Below are 27,461 nucleotides of genomic sequence, written 5' to 3'. Positions count from 1 at the left end.
ATACAATACAAAGGTATTCATAATAAAATGAATATACACAGCTGGTACGAGGCCAACTGTGCTTATTATGTACCTGAACTGTAAGAACCATGTGAAAGTAGTTAAAAGGCCATCACTTAGAGGAGGGCAGGGAGCTGCTCCTGTTGGCAGCAGAGGATAGGTCTCACAATAGTGGGTTTAAATTGTGGGCAGAGAGATACCGGCTGGACATTAGGAACATTTTTTTCACAGTAAGAGTTGTTCAACAGTGGAATCAGCTACCTAGGGAGGTGGTGAGCTCCCCCTCACTGGCAGTCTTTAAGCAGAGGCCGGACAAGCACTTGTCAGGGATGCTCTAGGCCAGGGGTGTCAAACTCATTTGTGAGGAGGGCCAGATATAGCATCAGTGCCTGTTGGTCGGGCCGAAGATGGGAGGCCTCCATGGGGGGGGGGGAGTCCCTGTTGGGAAGCTTCCCCCCTCCTCACGGAGGCCAGGCCTACCCAATGGTTTCTATGGGCCAATGCCCATAGAAGCACCTGGGAGAGTCGGGGGGGTGGCGGGGAGGGTGATCCTGGCCCCCGCCAGGGCCAGGCAAGCCCGGAAGAGTGTGGGGAATGGCAGGGAGGGCGGGCTTGGGGGGGATTGAGGGGAAGGCGATCCTGGCGGGGAGGGTGAGCCCAGCCCCCACTGGGGCCAGGAGCGCCCAGAAGAGCGGGGGATGGCAGGGGGGGCCGGGCTCGGCTCACGGGCCGGTGAGGAGCCCTCCGGGGGCCGGATCCAGCCCACCGGCCGCCAGTTTGTCACCCCTGCTCTAGGCTGGTCCTGCACTGAGCAGGGGGTTGGACTAGATGGCCTGTATGACTTTGTTGGTTAATGCTGCTGTTGCATGCGTGATTTGTGTCTACTAGAAAATCAGAGACAAAAAGATGACAGTTGGAGAAAGCAGAGAGGAAAGGGGGTGGGTGACATTTAGGCGAGAGCATTCATTTTTAAAACTCTGCCCCGCTATCGTGGTTATCTTTTAATACTGGTTTCTTATAGGTGCGGGTGTTCAGAGAGTCAAGGAAAAAGAATACCGAGGAGGAAGACGAGGAAGTTCGTGAGGTAGTTTCTTTAAGCCAAAAACTTGGAAGGGAAACAGAAAAAACTGGGCAAGCGTGCATATTTATCTGCAAGAGAACAGAGAAATTCTGATTTGGTTGCTTTATGTGGCAATAAATAACTTCATGGGTTAGAAACGTTATAGTTAAGATGGTGGGTGCTGGCCTAGGTAACCATTGAGATGTGAGGTAAAAATGTAGGACAACCAGCTTTCCCCAATGTGTTCTGAATATAGAAGAAGAAGAGTTGGTTTTTATATGCCGACTTTCTGTACCACTTAAGGGAGAATGAAACTGGCTTACAATCACCTTCTCTTCCCCTCCCCACAACAGACCCCCTGTGAGGTAGGTGAGGCTGAGACAGTGTGACTAGCCCAAGGTCACCCAGCAGGCTTCATGTGTAGGAGTGGGGAAACCAACCCAGTTCACCTCATGTGGAGGAGTGGGGGAATCAAACCCGGTTCTCCAGGTCAGAGACCACTGCTCTTAACCCCTACACCATGCTGGCTCCCAATAACCAGCATTGTGCATCTTTTGTGGCTTATATCTAGATCTTTCTCAGTGTGGTTATTAGTGTGGAACTCTCATCCACACTGTGTGTGCCTGGAGTAATGGTAGTGTAGAACTTGACTCTTTTCATACTCTCACAACATGCTTGGATTGACCGACTCCAGTTTCTTTCAGAAAAATATTGAACACATGCTGTTTCCAAATTGAATATTCAAACTTCCATTTTTTTCTTGTTCATGTTTTTTCTCTTCCAGATCTTTCTTTTTAGTGATAAACACATTTAATTCTCGTTCCCTACTAATGTCTGGATGTGCATTTTTGGAGATTTCTGGTCCCATAGAACCATTCCTGTGTGCTTGAAAACGGGTCGTTTCCTTTTTCTCTCAGGCTATCAACAGGGCCAAATCCCACCGATCTCAGGGAGCTGCACAGGATTATGTCATGAGTGATGACGACTTCATGGAAGCGGCCAGCGATGATGCAAATGAGGCTTTTTCTTTGGCACCCAGCAGGGGCAGAGGCAGAGGTCGGGGAAGAGGCGGAAGAGGGCAGACCTCACCCGCCAGAGGAGGGCCTCAGCGAGGAAGAGGATGTCAGTAGCTTTGCACTCATATTGCATTTGTTAATGATGCGGTCTCTTATGAATCACATCAGCATGAATCCTCAAGTTGCCACAAAGCTTAAGAGATCTTTTCCTCAAGGGATTATACTCATGACCCATGTAGAGCAAAGGAAGATTTTGGATCACATTTTTATTGACTTGGAGATATTCCTAGGGGCATCTTCTGATGTTGTAGTCACCATTATTAATTATTATTACTAGAAGAGGAGTTGGTTTTTATACCCTGCTTTTCTCTAATGTAAGGAGTCTCAAAGTGGTTTACAACCACCCTCCCCTCCCCTCTCCTCCCCACCCCTCCCCTCCTCCTCCCCACCACAGACACCCTGTGAGGTAGATGGGGCTGAGAGAGTTCAGAGAGAGCAGTCACTAGTCCAAGGTCACCCAGCTGGCTTCATGTGGAGGAGTGGGGAAACCAACCCTGTTCTCCAGATTAGAGTTTGCTGCTCATATGGAGGAATGGGGAATTGAACCCGGTTCTCTAAATTAGAATCCACTGCTCTTAACCATGCTGCCTTGCCTCTCTTTTTATTACACTTTTATCCCACCCTTCCTCCAGAAGTTGATTGCCGCCCCTAGGGTCTTTCCTCTATCCACCCATGCATACCCCAGTTACCTAAGTAGCCCTGTGCTGTAGGTTTAGGGTGAGCTGCTGTGATTCAGAGTCACTCTGTGAGTTTCATGGCTAAATGAGGATTTGAGGCTGGGTAAATTTTGTTGAAGATGAGCACTCCATCCACCATAAACCACACAGGCTTTCTGGTTGATAGAGAAGGCAGGAAATTGTAAATATCTGTTTGTCTTTTCCTACAGGGAGCACAGGTCAAGATCAGACACATAGCAGTAGAATGTACAATCCTGTATCCACTTCTACAAAGAACATGTCTATCTTGGATGGTATGTTTAAAATGCAAGTGAATCAATACATTGCATTTGTGTGCATGTTTAAAATTACTTTGATTTTGCATGGTACCTCTGTGGTGACAGGCTGGGCCACCCCTCCCAAAACTCCCCTTTTCCTCTGACCAAGGTGACCAGGTTGTTGCTAGCTAGCAGGGTGCCGAGTTGTTTTCTGTTGCCCCAGAAGGTCAGACCAGAAACAACGGGTTGAAATGAAATCAAAAAAGTTTCCGTCTAGACATTAGGAAGAATTTTCTAACAGAGCGGTTCCTCAGTGGAACAGTCTTCCTCGGGAGGTGGTAAGCGCTCCTTCCCTGGAGGTTTCTAAAGGGCTGTTAACTGTCTAATGCCGTGGCTAAAAACGATTCTACCTGGTTTTTCCTTTTATCAAATCCTTTGAAATTCATTTTGCATAATGGGTTTTAATAATTTTATGTTGTCACAATCTGTGGTCACGCAAGAAAAACATAATTTCTACTGCCGCTATTTCACTGCATACTTAGACACCCAGCTGCTGCTGCACAGGAATATGTTCATGCATAGTTGTTCTGTATAACATTTTTTTTTATTGCTGTTGCGCGTTTCGATTCCTTACCTTCAGCTCTCCTGGGAGGCAGGTATCTCCGTACTCCCTTTCACCAACGACTATGCCCATGCAAAACAGAGAAAGTGGAAACAATAGAACATGTTCTGCTGCAATGTCCTTTCTACAACGACATAAGATCGCAGTACATTCTCCCCGTATTGTCAGACTTTCCTGGGAGATGGGAAGAAGCTAAAGTTTCCCTTCTCTTAGCAGACTCCTCTTGGGAGATAACCACCCAAGTAGCCAAATTTTGCCTCCGGTCTAGTGGGATTCGTAAACGGCTGACTGAAAACCTTTCCCCATAGAAGATCTTTCCTCCTCTTCTTCAAATCATCCCTCCCAGAATCATCAACTTTTATTATTTTATTTTATTATTTTAACCTAACTTTCATTTTTATTCAGAGCTGATATTGTATCAAAATAAACTTGATTGACTGGAACATTTTTTAAAAATGTTTGCAGCGATTTCATCAGCAGCTCCAATTGTTCTTCCTTTGCCAGTAGTAACAATGATTGTGAATGAGGGATAGACAACCGCAGAGGCAGAGAGAAGGGAAGGAGCACAGTGGGAAGCTGATATTGCGCAGTGGCGTTCGGTAATCATGTTGTCAGAGGGCAAAGCGTGTGTTTATTAGCTGGGCTGATTGTTCTCTGTAACCTCAGCATGGTTTCTAATTTTCTTTGCCTTTGAATCTGGACAGAGTGTCTTATGTTAAACGATATACTCATTCGGCAGTGGAAGAAGGGTTTGTTTTGTAACTACAGACCCGAAGAACATGCTGCTCTGTGCCCACTCGGGTGTTGAAAGGGAATAGCGAAATATCAGAATACTTGATTCTTCTGCGTCCGTGTTGGATTAAGAGAATTGTCATTAAGCCACCTGGGGTATAAACAGGAGAATGGGGCAGATTTTTGGTGAGGTTAAAGGTGGTTGATAGCTTTGTATTGATTCCTAAATTATTTGTTTCTGTCACATGCACTACTTTATCGAATTTACAATAAGTTGGATCCAAAGGTGGTCTTCTGCTGGTGTAGTGGATCTCTTGGTGTGGGTGTTGCTGATCTAAACCCTGTACAGACCCCCATGCTGTTCGTGAGGATCCCCAGGTGCCCCAGGAGGAAGAATTGCCATGGGATGGAGGAATCCGATGGAGGAATCCCATTCCATGAGATTAGCTCTGCTCTGCTCGCAACCCAGTGGATAACCGTGGAAATTATATTCCAGCTTGCGAACATCAGTGAACAGTTGTTCAGTTTACTTACTTGGATGCATATCAAACTCTCTCCAAAGGATTTAGAAGAAGAAGAAAAGTTGTTTTTTATATGCTGACTTTCTCTACCACTTAAGGAAAAATCAAACTGGCTTACAATCACCTTCCCTTCCCCTCCCCACAACAGACACCCTGTGAGGTAGGTGAGACTGAAAGAGTGTGACTTGCCCAAGGTCACCCAGTTGGCTTCATGTGGAGTGGGGAAACAAATCCAGTTCACCAGACTAGCCTCCCGCCACTCATGTGGAGGAGTGGGGAATCAAACTCGGTTCTCTAGATCAGAGTCCACCGCTCCAAACCACTGCTCTTAACCACTATACCACGCTGGCTCTCCTTGTTAGGATATAGGCCCCCTGGATAGACTGGAATGCCGACTTAGAACTCCGAATAATAATGGCAACTTTTGACATACAAATATTTTCCAGCTATTACAAATAAAGATTACTTATAACTATATAAAAAATAAAACTGGTGAAGCTTGACATGCAAATATTTCAGGTCTCTCTTCCCAGTTCTTGTTCTGTTTAAATTCTAGTAGTCTTGCAAATGCATCCATTTCCCCCCGTTAATTACTATAATCTGTTGACTGTTCGACGGGTATTGTTGAATCTTGTATCTTAGTATCTTTTGAAATGCTTTTTGTTTTGTTTCTGATGTCAACGCATCAAGCTGTGTTTTATTATCTGCTGATGACAGTTCTCCTGTGAAAGCTCCTAAATATCTACAGTGTCTCATTTAGGCGTATTTTTTAAAAAAGAATTATAGCTTTCCCTCCACAAAGTCTACAATAGCAGTTGTACATAAAATAGGAGCCTTTACATCCTGTTCAAAATAATCTCTGCATCAGTCCAGTGTCCTTAATTTCACCATGGAGTTTCTCTCCATCAACCTGTTCTCAGACAATACTTAATGCGTCTTATTATTCTCTTTCAAACTGTGGCCGTTTATGCTTTGTAATTAGCAACGCATTCCAGGCTGAAGCGCCCCGCGTATTTTTTTGAGTTCTTCACACTGAGCCTTCAGTCCAGAAGTCACTGCAAAGCCGGCGCATACCTGCTTCACATTTCTTAAGAGCCCCTTTGACAGGACCTTTTTTATTCACTCCGTCCCTGCCTTGAAACATCCACTCAAGGAAGCATGAAGAATCACAACCCAGGGTTAGCTATGGCTATGCAAACAAAGGATCGAAAGAGCAGGCGAGTGGGGAAGGTGGAATTTGTTTGACTTTCTACTTTTGCATCGGGCCCGTGAATAGGCATTTTAAAGGTCGGATTTAAAAAAGGAGCTTTGAGCAAGCATCAAAATTGACCCTGCATAAATGACCTTTGATTGTTGCTCAACACTGCATTTAACCAGTGGGTAAAATTTCCTCTGCCCCTTTACTATTCACACAAGTACTAATAGAATGTGCATTTTATGAGTGTTTGCCTGGTCTAATTTGCAGTTGTGAGGAATCGAGTTGCCTCTGCCTTTTGACACTGAAAACCTAGGCTGGGATCAGGCTTCATTCTTAAACACAGTTAAATTAAAGTGTGCACAAACCTGGCTTGTTACTGACTGGGTGCCTCATTCCTTTCCCGGTCCCTTCTCTCATGCAAGAAGGGAGTTAGACATGTGGCAAGTTGAGTTTATTCTCATTTTTACTTAACTGCAGTTTAAGTTTGCTGTTTGAACGCAACCCATATTTCCTTTTTGCAATAACAGCTTATATAGCTTATATACATTTTGTTCTTTACTGCTTACTTACCATCTTGCTGGACAAACTGTCCCTTGAGTTTTTTTTTAAACTGTAATGCTATTGTAAATTGTGCAGCAGAGCTCAATGCATATCGGAAGACACATCTTCACTAATTTTTCTCGCTCTGATTGGTTCCAGCTTTTAAATCACCAAGGCAGCAGCCCTCCCGGAACATTCCTGCCAAGAGTTATTCAGAGGTAGGTTGCAGTTAATACTAAAACACATCAGGTACTTTATTGCAGTGGTCTTCAGCATTTCCAAACCTGGGTCTTCCCAAGCTGCAAACAGGAAGTCATGTGACATCAGAGTCATGTGACAGGAAGAAGGTGGCCGGAGTTGTGGTTTCACCAGGGTCAACGGTAGGACCACGAGTAGCAGAGCAAAAGACCTTAGAGACAGGAGTCGCAAGCTGAGCAGTGGCAGTTTAACACAGAGGAAACTTCAACCACATTTTGGTATTTGTCTCTGCTTGACGAGTGACAACAGGAATTTTTGACTGGGGAGCATATCCTGGGGGGCGGCAGTCTTCTACTCTGGGGTTCATTCAAAACTTTTCAGGGTAAATGGGGGCCTTTGGGATTTTAGCCACTTTCAATGGCTTCTGACAGCTGGTGGAGGAGAGTTGTGTTTTGTTTTGTTTTTTAATGCTTACCTTGTCCTGGGGATGAAATCTCAGATCCTAAATTTCTCCCCCAGGTGCTTTAAAAAACAAACAGCAAACATGAATCAAATAGAAATGCCTCCACTCTCTAAAAATTACCAAATAGGCTGAAATAAAAATTGCATTATTTTTTTGAGAACCTGTTTCACCATTATAAACCTAGATCAGTAAAGTTTCTATGTGTCTAGTGCGCCACCTCAGTGTCTTAATTTTGTTGCTTAATGGCTTGGAAGAGGGATGTATTTGATTATTTGATGATGATACATACTCAGTCAGATGATACATACTCGGTCGGCGGTAGTGCATTAAAGGTTAAGAACCACTGTAGATCAAAATCAGGATTTGATTAATAATAACGCTGCCCTTCCTTTCTGCCCTTTCCAGGCAATTGAAGATGATGACTCTGATTTGGAAGAAGTGTCCTTTACTCCTTCTTCCACAGCAAATCAAAGGTTAATATCCTCCTTTCCAGAGTCTTTTAGATTGTGTTGATGTATCATTGAGGGGCGATTCTGAGACAAAATGCGAGGAATTGTGAAGCTTTCACCTTGCTTAGACCTGTACTTGTATTTTAAGAACAGATATCAGCGTCCTGGTCTTGTGGGGGAGGTAATTCAGTGGTATGAATGTGAAATTATGGTAACTCTGCAGCTGGTGTCTCCTGTGGTCACAGATTCTTGCTTGCAAATGCCTCCTCCAAGGGAGTTTTCTCCACTTTGGGAACTTTAGAAGCAAAAAATTAAAAACTGCACCCGGGAGGATAAGTGTGGCGGGAATCTGATGTCTCCCCCCCCTTCTAGTTCGTTGTGCATGGCCCTCTCTGCCTGCTTCACTTACCAAAAAGCAACCCAGAAAGATTTGGCTAGAAAAAGGACCTTGCATACAGAGAAGCATTCTTCCACAGTCATTCTCAAACAGTAGAGATTTATTGGGTGGGGAAAAGATTAAACACCCTCTCCCAATGCTTGTATTAGAGTTACAAGATCGTGCTGAGGGTAGCCCCGTGATTTTCCTTGCAAGGTCGACTCCTCCCTTTGGGATGGATACAGGCCAGTCCAACAACCTCTGACTTCAGCGTCTGGCTTTGGTGTTCTCACCTTGTGAAGAACATAGAAACTTTTCATTCCTTGACGTCCACCAAGAAGCCTTCTTTGCTTTGACTGTGAATTCTGTGTCGACAGTCAAGGCTACAAATGTCTGGTGGCTGCAGGAATGAGAGAACTAAATGTGTTTAGCATATTTGAAAAACGTGCTGTCATGTGGTTGGCCAAACTAATTTTAACCCTGTCTTTCCTTAGCTGCTATCGAAGTCGGTGGTGCAGAGGGGCCTGCTTTGGCAATGTGGCTGTGTGGGAACTCTAGGGTGGGGTGCATGTTTCATGTAGTGGGTTGTCCATTTCCCATGGGTGCATCTGTACTTATTTTATTTATTTTTATTTATTACGCTTATAACCCGCCCTCATTCCCAATCAGGCCGGGCTCAGAGTGGGTAACGACATTTAAACACATAAAAACATCAGCTAAAACTACAATAACCAACCACAAATATCAGATAAAATAAGATAAAATCAGGATGTCGTTCTCATACTGGGGAATAGCCATCACTACGAGACCGGTCAGGCAGTGTAACCCCCTCAGTCAAAGAGTGGGGGGGAGAGGATGGGGAGACCAGCAATGATGTAAAACTTGCAGCTGCCCTCCGTTATAGACCTGGCAGAATAGTTCCATTTTGCAGGCCCTGCAGAACTCATTAAGGTCCTGCAGGGCCCTGATGTTACTAGGAAGGGTATTCCACCAGGCCCGGGCCGAAAAAGCCCTGGCCCTTGTAGAGGACAGCTGCACACTCCATGGGGCGGGATCCCCAGCAGATTATTCTTCGTAGAGTGTAAAGCTCTCTGGGGGGCATACCAGGAGAGGTGGTCCCGTTGGTACGAAGGTCCCAGACCCTGTAAGGCTTTAAAGGTCAAAAACAGCACTTTGAACTGGTGTTGTTCATTTAGTCAGTCCCAAGTGCCTGTTTCCTTACGCAGCTGAATCCTGGCCTTTGTGAATACCCAGCCTGGTATGTGATAAAATGCAACCCACAGACCTAGGGTGAGACCCCGCCGGCCTTTCTTGCTCCATCACGCCCTGTTTCTTTCCGCGCTGCTGTCCCCCCATCTCACGTGGGTTTTGTCTGCTTGGGACTTATAATACCTGGCATGTCCTGTTATAGGGCCATCGGGGACGTTTCTTTATTTTTCTTTTCACCAGCCGAAAAGCTGGTAGAATTCAGCCCTGAGTATTTAAGTGTGACCAAAGGTCTCGGTCTGCCCACTGGAATTTCTGACATTTTCCCCTTTTAACATCAGGACTCCCCCCCCCCCCCAATTATATCCCATACTGCTTTTGAAACTCGCTGGTTCAAAAGCGGTGTGTCAGGTAGCAGAACAGGCTGCTGTTTGGGAAACTTCTGTCTAGAGCTCACCTGGGCGTTTGGTGGTGGCACTTCAAAAAACAAAAACAAATCCTGGTTGTATTTTCCGCCAAGAGGGAACTGATTTCCAAAGGACACTTGCAGCAGAGATAACTTCATCTAGCTAAGTAGGGCGCATGTTTCAGAGCCCCACAATAGTGGCTGTCGAAGACCTGATTAAATGGAAGCTCCGTTTCCTATTTGTTTTACGAGTGATATTGATGAAGCGGCTATAGTGGCCAACTTTTTCAATGTCCTACTTTTGTGTGATTTGTATTTACTGTGCTTCTGTTGATGCTCATCGCTGTCTCCTGTTTCACATCCAATAGCACTGCAAAAATCAATAGTGTTTCCAGGGTATAAGCTTTCGAGAGTCAAAGCTCCCCTTCGTCAAATAACTTCGACTCTCGAAAGCTTATACCCTGGAAATCTTGTTGGTCTTTAAGGTGCTACTGGGCTCAAATCTTGCTCCTCTGCTGCAGATCAACCCAGCCACCTCCCTGAAACTGTCTTCTGTTGGTTATGGCTAGGTTATCGAGCTCGGCAGCATCTAGCAAAAGGAGTTCTCAGAGCCAAGCAACGAGAAGAGTCGAGACTCTGTCCGATGAGGTATAAAAAGATCCTCCGTCATTCTGCTTCCTTGAATGCATATGCAAAAAAAAAAAAAAGAGGGAAAGGATTTCTTTGTTTTTTCTTCCTTCAGCTACCTTTTGCTCTGCATTTTCATTAGCCTTCTCTTAAAAAAGAATCAACAGCAAGTTCGAGAGGAAGATCTAAGAACTTGGGTGTATTTAAAAAGCATGATTCAGCCTGCTTTTGTTCTTTTGGCTTGTAATCTCCCCTCAGAGCACTTCTAGACAACCTTCGCTATTCAAGTCCAGGTTGAAGTGTAGATTCAAAGGACCCTCACAATAGCTGATTAAAAGCCGACTGACGTAGCTCCTCTGAGTACAAAGGGAGACAGTCCTTTGTGTCCTCTGTCAGATGACTGCCATTCTGTTTCTCCAGACTTCATAGGGGCAAAACTAGATGATACACAGGACACAAGGCAGGTTGGAGGTGCCTGGCTCAACTTGCAGTCACATGTGGCCTCAAGGGGGAGGAGGGCCACTAAGGTTTCCAAGTGCTCTATGGCCTGAATTGGCTCCAGAGGGCACAGAGGGGGAAGAGAGGCTTCCCTCCCATGCCATTTTCCTGAAGTGAAACAGCAATTGGGACACTATTAACTATTGTGGGACACAGTCTTTTGATAGATGTCCTCTTCCCTTCACAGAAGTCTCGCAGTGAGTCCTTTGTGCCTGCTTCACTTTCATTAGAGGCCAAGGTTGTCTCAATGGCTGGTGGAGTTGTTTTAGTAATCACCTCAAGTCTTAGGAATTCAATGTCTCAATGGCTGGTGGAGTTGTTTTAGTAATCACCTCAGGAATTCCCTGCTGTTTAGGCATGTCATAGACCTTCTTCTGAAAGCAGGTAATTGGCCTTTGAGGTTATTTGGGTTGTGTGTCTTGGCTCCTGTTGGATGAAGAGGGTTAGCACACTTTGTATTCCCAGCGACGTATTAAGAGTTTGAAAATGTTATAAAAAACATCGCTTTAAAAGGGTTTTTGGATACCACGGCTTCACAGCTAAAGGGGCCAAACGTCTTCACAGCTAAAGGGGCCAAACAAAGTGCGAACAGTATTTTTTATAACGTTTTCAAACTCTTTAATACATCGCTGGGAATACAAGTGCGGTAACCCCCGAAATTAGTTGTTAGGTTTGTTCTTGTATTGGACAGTATTTTTAAAACTTGTAATGGCTCGGCTCGAGAGCAGCGTTTCTGTGGGTACAAGGATTTCTGCCCTGGGAGCATGATTTTCCTCCTTTCTCTTTCTAACAGCAGTGTGTGTCTGTGTGTGTGTGTGTGTGGGGAATCCATTAGGGTTGCCAGCTCCAGAAATTCCTGGAGGTTTGTGGGGTGGAGCCTGGGGAAGTCACGGTTTGGGGAGGGAGTGACCTCAGCAGGGTGTAATGTCACAGAGTCCACCCTCCAAAGAAGCCATTTTCTCCAGAGGAACTGACCCTCAGTTGTCTGGAGATCAGTTGTAATTCTGGGAGATCCTGCAGGTCCCACCTGGAGGTTGGCAAGCCTACCTCTGTCCCATTTCTTGGGTTCAGCGGATGGCTTGTGGAAACACTGCTCTGGATCCAAACCAATGTAATTGCTAGATCACTGAAATTAAAATTAAAGTAACCCTGCATTGTTTGGTGTAGTATTGTTAGACTGCTGAGCGCATGCTAAGATGTAAGTGGAGGTGGGGCAAATTCTGTATTGCCGAGGGCAGCCAGAAATCCTGGATCAGCCCAGTTTAATGATGCCACACGGCTACCGCTTTAGGGCCTGCCCTGTCAACGGAATCTCTTATCTTCCATCTGAAATTGTTTTGTTTTTTAGTTGTTGAAAGTAAAACGGACTGTAGGGTCAAAAAAGCAGCCTGTTATTCATATAGCCTACCCAGTGGGCAGTTTCTTAGAAAGGAGGAAGGCTCTAAACTTTGCCTATTGGAGTGGGTAGTATAAAGGCTGCTGGCGTTCACAGCCAGACAGAGAGATCTGGAGAGCCAGTGTGGTGTAGCGGTTAAGAGTGGTGGAGACTAATCTGGAGAACTGGGTTTGATTCCCCACTCCTCCACATGAAGCCAGCTGGTGGACCTTGGGCTAGTCACAGCTCTCTTCGAGCTTTCTCAGCCTCACCTACCTCACAAGGTGGCTGATGTGGGGAGAGGAAGGGAAGGAGATCGTAAGCCACTTTGAGACTCCTTAAAGACAGGAAAAACGGGATATAAAAACCAGTTTATATGAGCATATGGATTTGTCTACCAGGAGTTCTTAAAAGTGATGGTAGAGAAAAGTGGGGTATAAAAGCCAACTCCTCTTCATCTTGAAACAGCAGTGTGTGTGCAAAGTTGGATGTCATGGCTTAGTCTGAAGAGAAGACTGAGAGGTGATACGATAACCATCTTCAAGTACTTGAAGAGAGGATGGTGCCAGGTTGTTTTCTGTTGCCCCAGAAGGTCGGACCAGAACCAACAGGTTGAAGTTAAATCAAAAAAGTTTCCGTCTAGACATTAGGAAGAATTTTCTAACAGTTAGAGCGGTTCTTCAGTGGAACAAGCTTCCTCAGGAGGTGGTAAGCTCTCCTTCCCTGGAGGTTTTTAAGCAGAGGCTAGATGGCCATCTGTCAGCAATGCTGATTCTATGACCTTAAGCAGATCATGAGAGGGAGGGCATCTTGGCCATCTTCTGGGCATGGAGTGGATGGGTTCACTGGAGGTGTGGGGTGGGGGGCGAGGTAGTTGTGAATTTCCTGCATTGTGCAGGGGGTTGGACTAGATGACCCTGGTGGTCCCAACTCTATGATTCTGTGGTCCAAAGACTGCTCTGTGAGGCCCTAAGAAGGCCAGCCAGATTTCAGTCTAGGGCCATAGAGACTGATACGGTGAACACTTGGTAATGAAATAAATGAATGTTACAGGGATCACCTTTCATGCTCTGTGGTATCCTGACATATGCAGCAGGCCCTTAATTGGACCTTTAAGATGGAAGACCTGTGATAACCAGGGTTTTACATGTTAAGTTTGTATGGTGCCAGGCTTCTAGCTCTAGGCATGAGAATACTGGAATCCAGATGGTCAGGATGGGAGGATTCATGTGAGCACTCCCTTGTGGCTCTCATGCCGCCTTGAGCATTGCGAGCAGCTTCTAGCTGAGACCTGCTTCTGGCGATTGATATGTCCCCAGCCAGGCTGCTGGGCCTGCTGGCAATCGTTTTATGCCCCTGCTGTTGGAATGCACGTGGAGGTCCTTGGCTGGCATGGTCTCCATCTGGTGGTGGCTGGTTCATTACGTGCCTCAGTAGCTCATAGCAGCAAGTGCCACAGGGGACTGACACCTTGAAAAATCGTCTGTCAAGAAGGAGAGCCAGCATGGTATAATGGTTAAGAGCGGCAGACTCTAATCTGGAGAACCGGGTTCGATTCCCCACTCCTCCACAGGAAGCCTGCTGGGTGACCTTGAGCCAGTCACAGTTCTTTCCAAACTCAGCCCCACCTACCTCACAAGATGTCTTTTGTGGGGAGAGAAAGGGAAGGTAATTGTAAGCCGGTTTGTGAATCCTTAAAGGTAGAGAAAAGCGGGGTATAAAAACCAACTCTTCTCTTTCTTCTGGCACCAGATAAATAATTCTTTAAGCATGTCTTGTTAATGCAAGTAATGATACAAAGAGGGAGAATCATTTTTTGGCTTTTATATGAGCATTTGGATTTGTTTACCAGGAATTCTTTAAAAGTTGGTGGTTAGATAAATTTCTTTAGCAGAATCCTCTCAGAACTGTATTGTATGTCCATTAGCTAAGTATGGCCCCATGTACGAATAATAAAAGGCTAAGCACAGTAAGGTTGATATTTTCACAGGGAAGCCACTATTTGCTGAAGAATAAAAAAAGCTTTTCTAAAAACAAGAGGATACCCCACAAGTCATAAACATAGTGGGTAGCATAGCATGGTGTAGTGGTTAAGAGCAGTGGTTTGGAGCTGTGGAGTCTGATCTGGAGAACTGGGTTTGATTCCCCACTCCTCCACATGAGGAGCAGAGGCTAATCTGGTGAACTGGATTTGTTTCCCAGCTCCTACACATGAAGCCATCTGGGTGACCTTGGGCCAGTCACACTCAGCTTCACCTACCTCACAGGGTGTCTTGTTGTGGGGAGGGGAAGGGAAGGTGATTGTAAGCCAGTTTGAGTCTCCCTTAAGTTGTAGAGAAAGTTGGCATATAAAAACCAACTCTTCTTCTTCATAGTAGCAGCATCCCCAGATGGCACCTGACTATGCAAGAAGGGGAAGTGGGGAGAGGGGAGGGGGAGAAAGGAAAAATTACAGGGGCAGTGAGCGGGGAGAAGAGGTGGGGCTGGCAGTGATGGGCAGGAGGGGGAGCAGGAGTCGGAAAGGGTGGTGAGCTTGAGACGGTGACTGTGAGGAGGTGTGGGTAGATGGAGAGGACAGGCAGGACAGGAAGACCAGGAAAGAGCAAGAAGTAGAAGAGTTGGTTTTTATATGCCGACTTTCTCTACCACTTAAGGGGGAATTAAACCAGCTTACAATCACCTTCCCTTCCCCTCCCCACAACAGACACCCTGTGAGGTAGGTGGGGCTGAGAGAGCTCCAAGAGAACTATGACTAGGCCAAGGTCACGCTTCATGTGTAGGAGTGGGGAAACCAACCCTGTTCACCGGAGTCAGGAAACAAATCCAGTTCACCAGATTAGTGTCCACCACTCGTGGAGGAGTGGGGAATCAAACCCGGTTCTCCAGCTCAGACCACCTCTTTTAACCACTACACCACTCTGGATGGTGTGGGGGAGATGGGTGGACGGCGTGGGGGGGGGGTGGCAGCTGGAGCTAGAAGGGAAAGAGACTGTGGCCTAGTGGTATAGAGCATCTACTAGGCATGCAGGAGGGCCCAGCTTCCGATTCCAACATCTGCAGTTAAAGGGATCAGATAGTAGGTGATGTGAGAGACCTCACCCTGAGACATTGGAGAGCTGCTGCCAGTCTGAGTAGACAGTACTGACTTTGATGGAACAATGGACTGGTTCAGTGCAAGGCAGCTTTCTATGTTTATGTGTGTTGAAGCAACAGGGAAGAAATTGCCCTCCCCATCAGTCTTCATGGGTCTCCCTTAGAGTTTCTATAGATTTAAATACGTATTAGTCATAATGGGTTCTAAAATGTCTAGCGGACCTGTGGAAAGGTGATAAAAGGGAGAGAAGATGGTATTTCCTTCCCCAGCAAGTTTTGTGCACCCTTGTTTGCATTGTATACTGTGTTTGTTGATTCCTATAGCAATATCTTTCAATGGAGATCTTGTAATATCTTCTGAATGACATCATGTTAGTAATTCCTTAAGGAGTCCGTCTTCCGCTTCAATTTGTTGTAGGTTTATGCCGATCTGTTCAAGTCAGATTAGATTGTGCTCCTTAACACTGCTGATGGTTTAACAAAATTTCTCTCAATTTGCAGGATGAGTTTGACCCATTCAAGAGTACTTCTACTTCAAGAAGAAACAGACGATAACTTCACAGTCCATTGTACAGAAGGATATTGGAAAAAAGCAAACAAAAATCTTTTCCATATTTCGAAAGGAACCATAAAAAAATATTCAGCTCTTTCCAAACCATTTCACTGTTAGTTACATGTTGCTTTGAAATGTTTTGCTTCCTTTATGGAAGATTGGTTGTTGTTGATCCTCTCTCTATGCAGTATCACTTGAAGTGCTTGAGAATACTCTATGGAAATGACTGTCTCCAATAGTAGAACTTTTTTTTTTAAGACTAAGGAAATCTGCCAGGATGACAGGTATCTTCTATTGCACAGAAACATTAAAGTATTTCCCCCTGCTCTTAATATTATGGGAGAATAAATTAGAACTGTGTATGCGGCATGGTTCAAGAATAGTGGCAACCCATAGGGTTAGATCCTGCAGAGGGTTTCCTCAGACAGAAGGGGGTATGATCTTCAGTTCCCCCCTCCCACTGCAGATCTCCCTTATGGTTTTCCTGAGGAGTCCCCAAGGTGTCCTGTTTCAAGGGGATATTTTGAACCACAGCAGGGGGAAAGAGGTGAGAAAAATGCTCTGTCACAATGGACATGATCCGTGGGATCCAAACCAGTATGCGAAAGAGTCATGCGGGATCTTTGGGTTCACGTGCTGCACTTCCCACTGCCCTTTGCATATTTCTCCCTTTTGTCACAAGCCACGGTTTGCTAGCACATCCGAACCAGCAGAGTACAGTTTATGCTTTCCCTATAAACTGTTTGTAATCCGAATCTGTCTTTTTGGATGTAATTGGCAAGTTGTAGCTTGTTGCAAAATCTGAAGGCAATTGCTTATTAGCTGCCCTTGGGAAGGAGGGGGACATAAGCTTGAGCATCCTCAGGTTCATCCGCCTAGCAGCAAACTGTGGTTTGCTCTTTATATTTGAACCCTGCTTGGATGTGTGGACAGGCGAGGTTCTTGCTGTCCAGGCCTTAGACATTTTAGTCAGGGAAGGGGATTTTGTATGACTTTAGGATTATTCCAAAGGCAAGATTGATGTAATTTAAATCCGGCTCTGTTTTTAACATTTTTGTTGTCTGCTGTAAGAAGAGCCTGCAGAATGATTGGAAAGAATGTTGATTCTTCTCTGGAAGTTGTTTATGACCTTGCAAGGAGTTTTCAGCATGAAGGGCTACACAGACCATATTCCTAGCTGTAGGATAATGGATGCACAAAAATCTTTCCCTAGGAATCCCAAAGGTAGGCTGCCTTTGTTGATCTGATACCGTTTGGGTATCTGCAGTTACAAGAAAAGTAGGTATGAATTTTATGGTTGTGAATCAAAAGCAGTGAATTAAGAGATGGTATGTACGTTTATTTAATTTATATTTATATCCCGCCCTTCCCCTGTCTAGCAGGGCTCAGGGTGGCTTATTATAAATACTATAACAACGATAAATTAAAAGCTGCTAAAACTACAACAATAAATTTCAATAAATTGCATCTAACCGTAAAAGATGGTGCATTAAAGCCAGCACCCTGGCGATGACCCTACAAAAACCGGGGGTCCAGCAGTTAGCGGTAGCCCACATGATACCAGAAGGGCTGGGAGGTGCCTGTACTAAGCTACCGTTTTGTCTACTTTGTTCCCCGTCCCAAATAGCTTCTGTTGTTTCTGTAACGTGGGGGAAAGCAGTATAACGAGGGACTGCTTGAATATCAATTCCAGTGTTTCCAGCCCATTGTAGCAGGACAGTTTGAAGTGATATGATATATTTTCATATGTAAAGTCCAGGTTGTATTTTTATACGTGTTTTAACCATCCTGGGGGGAAAGGGGTTGGGAAATCAGGGATGTTACATGTGTGTGTAAAAGGCCGGTGGTCTTCTTAAATTTTTTTATATTTCTCCTATGTATTTGATCAAAATTTCTCTGTGCATAGAATATTCAGGAATTTTAGTTGGTTCTGATTAAACAGGGAAGCAGATGAGAGGCCCTTGATGATGATGCAATAAGAAGAAACGTGCGGTAGCTGTCCTGCCTAAAATAAGGTGTCTTCTTTTGGTTTTGGTGGGTTTTCGTTTTCTGAAGCCGATAACTTTCTGGGCTTCACATTCTGGTCTTCCTTGCTTAATTATTACATGGCAGCTGGAATATAGATGGGTTGTCAGAATCTATTATCCTGCGTGCTGCCGTTCTGAGTACATTCAGTGGAAAAGCCAGGGTGCCACTAGAAATTTAATTGCCGAACGTTTTAATTGCTCATTTCTCCAGATGGGAGAGAAGACTGCCCCACGCTGCCTGAGAAGGCATCTCTGTTTGCTAGTCTGTCATCCCCTTGCTTACTGGGTGGGTCAATTGTCCGTATGGAAGCTGATTACTATTGGGTTACGAGCTGTAGAGATGGGGAATATTGCATTCCTAGTTACATAACACAAAACAGCACCTTCAAAATGGGAGTCGGCTTCCGCATATATCAAAACAAACAATAAGTATTTGTTTCCTGCCCAATCTGTGAGTATGGCCCTTATTGACAGGTAGCAGGTCATGGATGCAAAAATATTTCCTTCTAACCATGCTATATTTAGTCTTCTATCACCACAAAAAAATAATTTTCCACCTTTTCCTAGGAGTAAAAGAGGTGTACAAGGATCACAGTCTACTATGGTTTACTAGGTATGATTTTAATGTGTTTTTTTCCTTCTAAAGACTGCTTTGTGAAGGTCCACAGGCTGTGCATGCAAATTGTGTGTTTGCTTTTCATATATAAAGGGTCTGACTTATTGAAACCCAACATTTATGACTGGTCATGTAAACGAATAAAGACAATTACAAATGTATTCTTCTGTTCACATTTTTGAAACATCTGCTTTATTAATGGGACATAACCTGTAGATCCGAGGGGCGAAGGTTTTAGGAAGGACACAGCCAGGTCTGTGGGTATGTGGTAAGGTGATGGGCATTGTTGGTAGTGGGTGGGCATTTGCTGGAGCAGAGATTGGTGCAAGGGAAAAAAACTTATTTAATCGTTTATGTGCCCCTACACATTTCGCAAGAGCTTCTTCGTGGGGAATCTAAGACTGCTGTCAGAGCATAAGCAGAGGGCACTGTTAAAATATGGCAGGGTTGTCTGTATTAAAATACGTTGTCATATGGAAAAATATTATAATAATACAGACAAACCTGTGGTATTTTAACAGTGCACTCTGCTTATGCTCTGAGAGCAGTCTTAGATCTCCCTAAAGAAGCTCGTACGAAACGCTTAGGAGCACATAAACGATTGAATGCGTCCCCCCCCACCCTCCGCACCAATCTCTGCTTTTTGTCTCCGTTTCTTTCGGTGCGGCCCTCTTTCTTGTCATTCGCTGGAGCCCGCAGACTGTTGCTAGCAATCTCCACCACAATCTTCCTTGATGGTGCACACATGTGGGCTGTGGTCCTCTATTCACACTAGCAGCAGGAATCTTTCATGTTATTTTTTTTTTTTTTTGCCATCAAGTCACAGCTGACGTATGGCTACCCCATAGGGTTTTCAAGGCAAGAGAAGTTTGGAGGTGGTTTGCCATTGCCTGCCTCAGCGTCACGACCCTGATATTCCTTGGAGGTCTCCAATTCAAGTAGTAGCCAGGGCCGCCCTGCTTAGCTTCTGAGATCTGATGAGATCAGGCTAGCCTTGGGGTATCCAGGCCAGGGCCACGTGATCTTACAAGCACTGGTTTAGTAAACATATGAAACGAGCCAACGGCTTGGATCCCGTGAACCACCATCAGAAAGAGCTGATGGTCTGGGATCTTCCTCACCTTCCCCTCCTCCTTGGAGCCCTTTTGAACCCAAGGGAAGTTTATTGCCAGGTTGGATTGCTGCAGTGGGGAGGCGAAAGGGAACAGGCTGGCCTTTTCTGGTTCTTGCATGAGCTCAGGGCCACTTGCAGAAGAGAAAGAAAGGAGCATCTCCACCTTCCTCCTCATTGCAGCCATCTGACTCATACAGCTCTTAGTGGACACAAGTCCCTCAACTCCAGTAGCCAACTTTTCCGGGGTCAGAAGGGGCTCCTGGGGGGTGGGATGGGAAGAACCATGGTCCTTGGACCTGTGCAATGCAGATCCAACTCAGTGCCTGGAAGGAACAGGCCTTTGCCGTGCCTGCCTTCCCTCTAATCTCAGATGTTTTTTCCATGTTGGCAAAGTTAAGCAGTAATAGCCAAAAACATTGTGTTCTCAAGGGCTTTGTCTCTTGCATGTCTGGGAGGGCTTGCTGATAGCCTTTATAGCCTCCGAAGTCATGAGCACTGACTCATGAAAGATCATGCTGGAATAAATGTGTTAGCCTTTAAGGTGCCACAGGACTTTAGTTTTAAGACTTCTGTTTTATTATGATAGCCTCTTGCCCGAGGACCTGGAACATCTGGAGCTGCTCTGGTTTATAATATTGTGAAAACGCATTTTTGCCCAAACCCAAAGAGTTTTGTGAGGGGTTTGGAAGGTCTTGCATGTGCAGTGTAGAGTATTTTACAGCAGGCTGCTGTGCCATATCACAGACTACGTTTGAGACTCACCTTGGTTTTAAGAGAGGCATTCTAAGGGGTCAGAAGTATTGATGTTCAAGAAACATACTTTCAAAGCCCCCTTGGGCATACTGAACGCGTTGCATGTGTGTTTGGCTTCTAGCCATTGGCTAAACTGATGCGTTCTTCCCTACACTTTATTGAGGCTTGCCCCACCCCTGAGTACACACATTTGTAAGTCGATGCATTGAAAGCAAGAAGGCATGCACATTAAAGAAGTGCTCAAAATGGCAGCCAGTTGACTTTGTTAAACAGGGTCGGGGGTCACCCTTCAGACAATGATCCACAAAACATCAAATCTTCAGTACTGGCTATCTTAGGAAAGCCTGAATGCTGACAAGCCAAGCCACTTGACATCCTGATGGAAGCAGCTGGAGTTGTGGAGTTCCGCCTGCCCCTGTGGTAACCTCTTTCCAACTAGATGGCTACTCCAAAGGCTTGAGTGCTCCCACACAAGGCCAAAGCTGCCCTAACAGCTCACTTGGACACCTGCTTCTTAATTAGATTGTCAAGTTGAGTATCGAGCATCGCGAACTCTGACTGGCTAAGGAGCTGCTGCCGTTCGGCAGAGAGAAAAGGAACAAAGCATGCAAGTAATCGATGGGTTCTCTTTTTCCTTGGTGTGTACTTGGATTGGGAGGGGGGAGCAGACAATAGACCAGAGAGGGGCTGAGTTTAAGACGGCACGTCAGAGTAGAAATCTCTGTCAACCAATCGGCAAGAGTTTCTAGTTATCCAGCTTCTCAAGAGACAATCTGCCTACATGCTGTGCAAAATGTGCCTTGATTGTATGACAGACCTGCAAAGATACAGCAATTGTCTGTTGTGGCATCCAGTAGTATTTTAGCCAGAGGTTTCTATATCTCATTCACAATCCTAAACATTGCATCTCCTGATCACAGCACATTGCATTGTGTAGCTCTTCAACTTGGCAAACAATGCTTGGTGTTAGAGAAAAGTACTTCTGACTTTGAAAAAGAGCACAGTTTTCCTCCTCAGCGATGGTTACTTATTATACGTGGCTTTTCTTCCTTTACTTGGCGGATGCTCTTGAGAGATCAGCGGTGATCAACGGAAGTTTCAGAAGATCTGTTGAAATACCTAACATCTCTCATTTTTTTTCTTGGACAAATTATACCCTTGCCGATTGGCAGAGCTTTTTGGATGGGAGAAAATACGGGACAAGGTCCCAAAATATTGTTGTGAGGATCTTCCTCATCGCGGCATACTCCTTTATCATCATCTTCTCACTCTTTGGCAATGCCTTGGTCTGTCACATCGTGATCAAAAACAAAAGGATGCACTTCGCAACCAGCCTCTTCATTGCAAATCTTGCCGTAGCAGACCTTATGATCACCTTTCTCAATACTCCGTTTACTTTGGTAAGAACACCGAGGAACTCTGATTTCTAAGAATACTTAAGGCATGCATGCTCGCACCTGGCTCTTCTGTTTAACTACACATAAGTAAGACTTTCATGTCTGTCTGCTAAAGTTCTTTTTGTCTATGGTTCTTTTAAACAAATAGGACAACACAGTAAGTAAAAAATGTAATTAATAGTTCTATTATAACGAATAAAGAGCGACAACTGAAAGGTTGCTAGTTCAGTGTACTTTTATACTGATACCTTCAAGAAAGAGGTATGTTTACACTGTTTATGCCACTATAAACCAGTTACATTCTAATGTGTTGCTGGACTTGTTGTTTTGTCACAGGAATGCTGAAGGCACTAGGCACGATCCAGTGATGGTGTTGAAGTGAAGAGGGACTTACAGGATTGTAGAAAAATTGCCATGATTATGTATGTGAAGCATGTTTAGCAGGCAACTATGAAATTACTCAAGGATTGAGTGAGATTGTTGTAAAGATCTCTGCAGGGAATCAAGCTGGTTTGGGTTCATGTTCACAGAAAGGGCAGTCTTGCTGTTAGCAAGTCAGACGAGGACCTGGGACACCCAGGTTCAAATGACTACTGACTCAGCCGTGAATCTCACTGGCTGACCATGGGCCAGTCACACTCTCTGAGACTAGTCGACCTCGCAGGGTTGTTGTGAGGATAAAATTGTGGAGGGGGAGACACATGTATGTTGTGCTTAGCTGCTTGGAAGAAGCACGGGATAAATATGTATACACCTAATGGCCAAACGAGGAAGCTCCTTAGATAGTCAAATTCAGCAGGAGTTTCTCATTTTTTAACTTAATTGTCATCTGTCTAATATGTTGCATGCTGCTTGATCAAGACCCCACTGCAAAGACACTGTACCAGGCTTCTGCACTACCATTACTTATTTTTCTAGCATTAGATTAGACTACTGTAATGCATTCCACATGGGGCTGCCCTTAAAGACAGAATCTTCAGTGAGTCTGTCCAGCTTTTAATTGCAGAGAGCCTCTCTGATTGTTAATCTGGGGACAAGGATCAAGAGAGAGTTTGGTTTCGGTTCATTGCCTCCTTCTGGTATTTATGAAATCAGAAAGTCAAACACATCTCAAATCATATTGTCTTTGTTCCTGAGCAGAAATACAGCCAATATGTGAAAGTGAACCCAAACCAGTTTGATTCCTGGCATGCAGAGTTTTATAATGGTCTCCTTCCTCCTTCTAATAATTGTGTGTGTAAAGTGCCGTCAAGTCACAGCCGACTTATGGTTTGGGGGTTTTCATGGCAAGAGACTAGCAGAGGTGGTTTGCCAGTGCCTTCCTCTGCACAGCAACCCTGGTATTCCTTGGTGATCTCCCATCCAAATACTAACCAGGGCTGACCCTGCTTAGCTTCTGAGATCTGATGAGATCAGGCTAGCCTAATTGACAAGAATTTAAAAGAAGAACAGGTGAAACAGAGCAGGGGGTAATTTTATGCCAGGCTTTGTGACATGCAGATTTAAGGGCAAAAATCCATTTGGGTTGGGAGTGGAGGAGACCCCAAGAGCTCAGAAGGGGCAAAGAAGAACTTTTAGGGTGACTGTAAAAAGCTATAGAAAAGAGCAAGAGTCCAGTAGCACCTTCAAGACTAACGAAATTTCTTTCAGGGTAGGAGCTTTTTGTTAGTCTTGAAGGTGCTACTGGACTCTTGCTCTTTTCTACTGCTATTGACAGACTAACATGGCCACCCACCGTGTATAAAGCTAAACCAGTTCTGGTCCTGAATTGTTCTCAGGCTCGCTTCGTAAACAGCACGTGGATATTTGGGAAGGGGATGTGCCACGTCAGCCGCTTTGCCCAGTACTGCTCCCTCCACGTGTCGGCCTTCACCCTAACAGCCATTGCGGTGGACAGGCACCAGGTGAGATCCTCCTTTACGCTGGACGGCAAGGAGCAGATTAGCTTTTCTTCTAAAAGCGTCTTTCCTAAACAGGTTTTTCTCTGTGAGGAAAAAAGCCGGCACTTAATGTCACAAAGGGCCCCGTCACAAAAGGGCTCAATATCCTACACCTACAAATAATTCTCATTCAAATACACACACGCCCCAGTAAAAATCCTATGTGCAGCTTGGGTTGAGATTCGGGGGTGATGTGCTGCAGTCCCCAAATAGACATGCATTGATGGTTGAAATGTATATGTTGCAGCCATCTTACGGCCAGCATGGTGTAGTGGTTAAGAGCGGTGGTTTGGAACGGTGGACTCTAATCTGGAGAACCGGGTTCGATTCCCCACTCCTCCACATGAGCGGCGGAGGCTGATCTGGTGAACCAGGTTTGTTTCCCCACTCCTGCACACAAAGCCAGCTGGGTGTCCTTGGGCTAGGCACAGCTCTCTCTGCCCCACCTACCTCACAGGGTGTCTGTTGGGTGGAGGGGAAGAGAAGGTGATTGCAAGCCGGTTTGATCCTTAAGTGGTAGAGAAAGTCAGCATAGAAAAACCAACTCTTCTTCTGGTCTGGGTCTGGATTGGAGTCCTTCTAGGAATCATATGGAAGCCGTCTTTGTGATTCCATGATGGAGGAGAGACAGGATATAGAAGTTGTAAGCTACATCCTGCCATTTCTGAGGGCTGGAGGAGTAGTTAGTGGGAGGCCATGGAAGAAAGGCAGAACGCACTCAACTGGCATCCAGAAGACCTGCTAGCTCTGCCCTTTCCTCTCCTGAGGGGAAGGGCAATGGGAGAGCCAGTATGGTACAGTGGTTAGAGCAGGAGTCCAACCTTTTTTGAGCCTGGACTTTTGACACGGTGGTGGGTACAACCACAAAATGGCTGCCACAGGAGGCAGATTCCCTAGGAAGTCTAAGAGCAGGGGAGAAGAGGGGTAATTTAAACAATGCGCTGGGGAAAGAGGAGTGGGAGACAAGATAAAACCAACACCGACACCAAAGCAATGCTGTTTTAATCTGTACAATCAATCAGAAGCTGCGCTGAGTGAGAAGAAGAGTTGGTTTTTATATGCCGATTTTCTCTACCTTTTAAGGAGAATCAACCCGGCTTACAATCGCCTTCCCTTCTTCTCCGAACAACAGACACCTTGGGGCTGAGAGAGTTCAGAGAGAACTGTGACTAGCCCAAGGTCACCCTTGGCTTCATGTGTAGGAGTGGGGACACCAACCCAGTTCACCAGATTAGCATCCTCCGCTCATGTGGAGGAGTGGGGTATCAAACCCGGTTCTCCAGATTGGAGTCCACTACTCCCAACCACTACACCATGCTGGCAAGAGCCCCATCTGGTCCTACCCACTTTCTAAAAACACTTGGCAGGAACCAATGGCGCCCACAATCACCACGTTGGGTATTTCTGGGCTAGAGTATAAGGCTAGGAATCTGGTAGACCTGGGTTCAAATCCTACTCAGTCATCAAGATCCACTGCGTGACTTTGAGCCATCACAGGCTCAGCCTAACCTACCTCATAAGGGTTATTGTCAGGATAAAATGAAGAAGAGAACCATCCTGCGCTCCTTGGAGAAGAGCGTGGGTTAGAAATGTGCTAGACAGAAACTGGTAGGCACTAGGGCCATGGGGGAGATATTGGACAAGTACCAGGAATATCTTCCTGTGACTAGCGGTATGGGAGGTTGGTAGCTGCTTTTTTAAATTTAAAAAAATTCTGCACTCTTTTGTGGGTGAAGTTAAAAATAAAAACAAACGGATACTTCTCCAGTAATTGTGTTAAATGGCTTGCATATAGGTGGTCATGCATCCCCTTAAACCTCGGATCTCTACTACCAAAGGTCTCGTTTCTATTGGCATCATCTGGATCATGGCCACCTGCTTCTCCCTCCCACATGCGATCTACCAGAAGTTATTCACATTTGAATACAGGTAAGGGAGACGACTTCCTTTTGGCAAAGATGTATGGATCTTTGCACCAGCTACTGGTGAAAACAGCTGGGGGCGGGGGGTTAAACAGAAAAGTGGCACGAAAAGGGGAAAAGTTAAGAAGCTTCCTCCCCCATATATAGGGGGTGGAGTCTCAAGAGGGTGGGATTTGGGGAGGGGAGGGACCTCAGCAGAGTATAATGCCACAGAGTCCCCCCTCAAAAGCAGCCAAGTTTCTATCTCTGGTACCTGGCATTAAATTTTATGGTACTTTATGGCATTAAATTTTATGGTACTTTATGGCATTAAATTTGATGGCCCCAACCAAATATCATTTATGTCACATCCGGCCCTTGTAACAAATGAGTTCGCCCCTGGTGTACAGGGATGTCTGCATTCAGCCCTGCCATTGTGACCCTCTTATTGTGGTAACCGAATCCTCGAATTCATCGTGTTCGGTCCTTTCCCTGACTGCAGCGAAGAAGTCACCCGATCCTTGTGCCTCCCTGATTTCCCTGAACCAGCCGACCTATTCTGGAAGTACCTGGACTTGGCAACATTTGTTCTGCTCTACATTCTGCCCCTCGTAATTATCTTGGTCACCTATGCGAGCGTTGCCAAGAGACTCTGGCTCCGCAATGCCATTGGGGACGTGACCATCGAGCAATACTTCGCCCTTCGGCGGAAGAAGAAGACGACCATCAAGATGCTGGTACTGGTGGTAGTCATCTTTGCTGTCTGCTGGTTCCCCTTGAACTGCTACGTCGTCCTTCTCTCCAGCCAAGTCATCCGCAGCAACAACGCGCTCTATTTTGCATTTCATTGGCTTGCCATGAGCAGCACTTGCTACAACCCTTTTATTTACTGCTGGCTCAATGAGAATTTCCGGGCAGAGCTGAAGAACTGCCTCAACGTGTGTCGGAAGATCTCGGACTCCCAGGGCCAAGGGCTGCCTCCTTCTGCAACTCTGTCCTACCGAACGGCCTGGCCAGACAATAGCAACTCCAAGGGGTCGCAGGTCACCCGCGGCCTATCGGCATCCCAGTTCCAATTGGGGAAAACTGACTTGATGTCTGTTGAACCTATAGTTGCTATGAGTTGAATGCTGCAGCAAAGTAAGCAATTGTCTGGCCCTTAGGAGGTAGAATTGTGTAATGAAAAAGTAAGAGAGAGAATTATCTCCCAGATCAGTTGTCCTCCCAGGGAATGTCTGCTCATTGGGTTGTAGGATAAGCTTAGCTTGCCTTTGTGTCCAAGAGCTGCTTCTCGTTGTATGCCACTGAGCGCAAATACTAACGAACTAAAGTCCTGTAATTTGTTCTGTGTGCTTTAGACCGTTTGTGCTTTGGACCGTTGTCACGCAGTGTATTTACAAGCAATAAATATATTTTTCTCTTCATATTTCTATATGTGTCATCCAGACTGTTTAAAGTAGGCTGATAATTTTTTCCTTGCTCAGTTGTTACTCTGTCCTTTTCAAGGCACTGTTATGTAAGATTATCCAGGAGCAAGAGACATACAGAGGTGGTTTATCATTGCCTGCCTCTGCGTAGCAACCCCGGACTTCCTTGGTGGTCTCCCATCCAAGTAATAAATTTATAGTAAGATACGAGAAGCCATTTCCTCTGTAATATCTGGTTTCCCAGGGAGATCCAGAGCAATCCAGAGCAATCCGTCTCTCTAACATGCTCTCAGACATGGAGCTAACTTTTAAAGTGGCCAAATTTGGATGGCAAGCTATGAGGACTAGGCGTGCATGGG

General features: G+C 45.4%; 2 protein-coding genes across 2 annotated transcripts in view; both read left to right on the top strand.

Moving 5' to 3' along the window:
• Window positions 1-15,960, top strand: part of MRE11 (MRE11 homolog, double strand break repair nuclease) — a 33,115-nt gene extending 17,155 nt beyond the window's left edge. The window contains exons 13-19 of the mRNA XM_056858573.1: window positions 1,022-1,084; window positions 1,978-2,182; window positions 3,023-3,106; window positions 6,843-6,901; window positions 7,750-7,817; window positions 10,351-10,429; window positions 15,876-15,960. Of these exons, the coding sequence (XP_056714551.1) occupies window positions 1,022-1,084; window positions 1,978-2,182; window positions 3,023-3,106; window positions 6,843-6,901; window positions 7,750-7,817; window positions 10,351-10,429; window positions 15,876-15,929 (612 nt within the window). The 3' untranslated portion in view covers window positions 15,930-15,960. The remainder of the gene's footprint in view (window positions 1-1,021; window positions 1,085-1,977; window positions 2,183-3,022; window positions 3,107-6,842; window positions 6,902-7,749; window positions 7,818-10,350; window positions 10,430-15,875) is intronic.
• A 5,496-nt stretch (window positions 15,961-21,456) lies between these two features.
• On the top strand, window positions 21,457-26,802 carry GPR83 (G protein-coupled receptor 83). The gene is made up of 4 exons (XM_056858664.1): window positions 21,457-21,837; window positions 23,613-23,738; window positions 25,570-25,703; window positions 26,178-26,802. The coding sequence occupies exons 1-4, from the start codon at window positions 21,457-21,459 to the stop codon at window positions 26,800-26,802; spliced, it is 1,266 nt and encodes a 421-aa protein (XP_056714642.1).
• Window positions 26,803-27,461: the final 659 nt, after the last annotated feature.

The sequence above is a fragment of the Euleptes europaea genome, chromosome 12 (genome assembly GCF_029931775.1).
Source record: "Euleptes europaea isolate rEulEur1 chromosome 12, rEulEur1.hap1, whole genome shotgun sequence".
NCBI lineage: Eukaryota > Metazoa > Chordata > Lepidosauria > Squamata > Sphaerodactylidae > Euleptes > Euleptes europaea.
The sequence above is the reverse complement of the archived record's forward strand: the minus strand, read 5'-3'. Positions and strand labels throughout refer to the sequence as shown.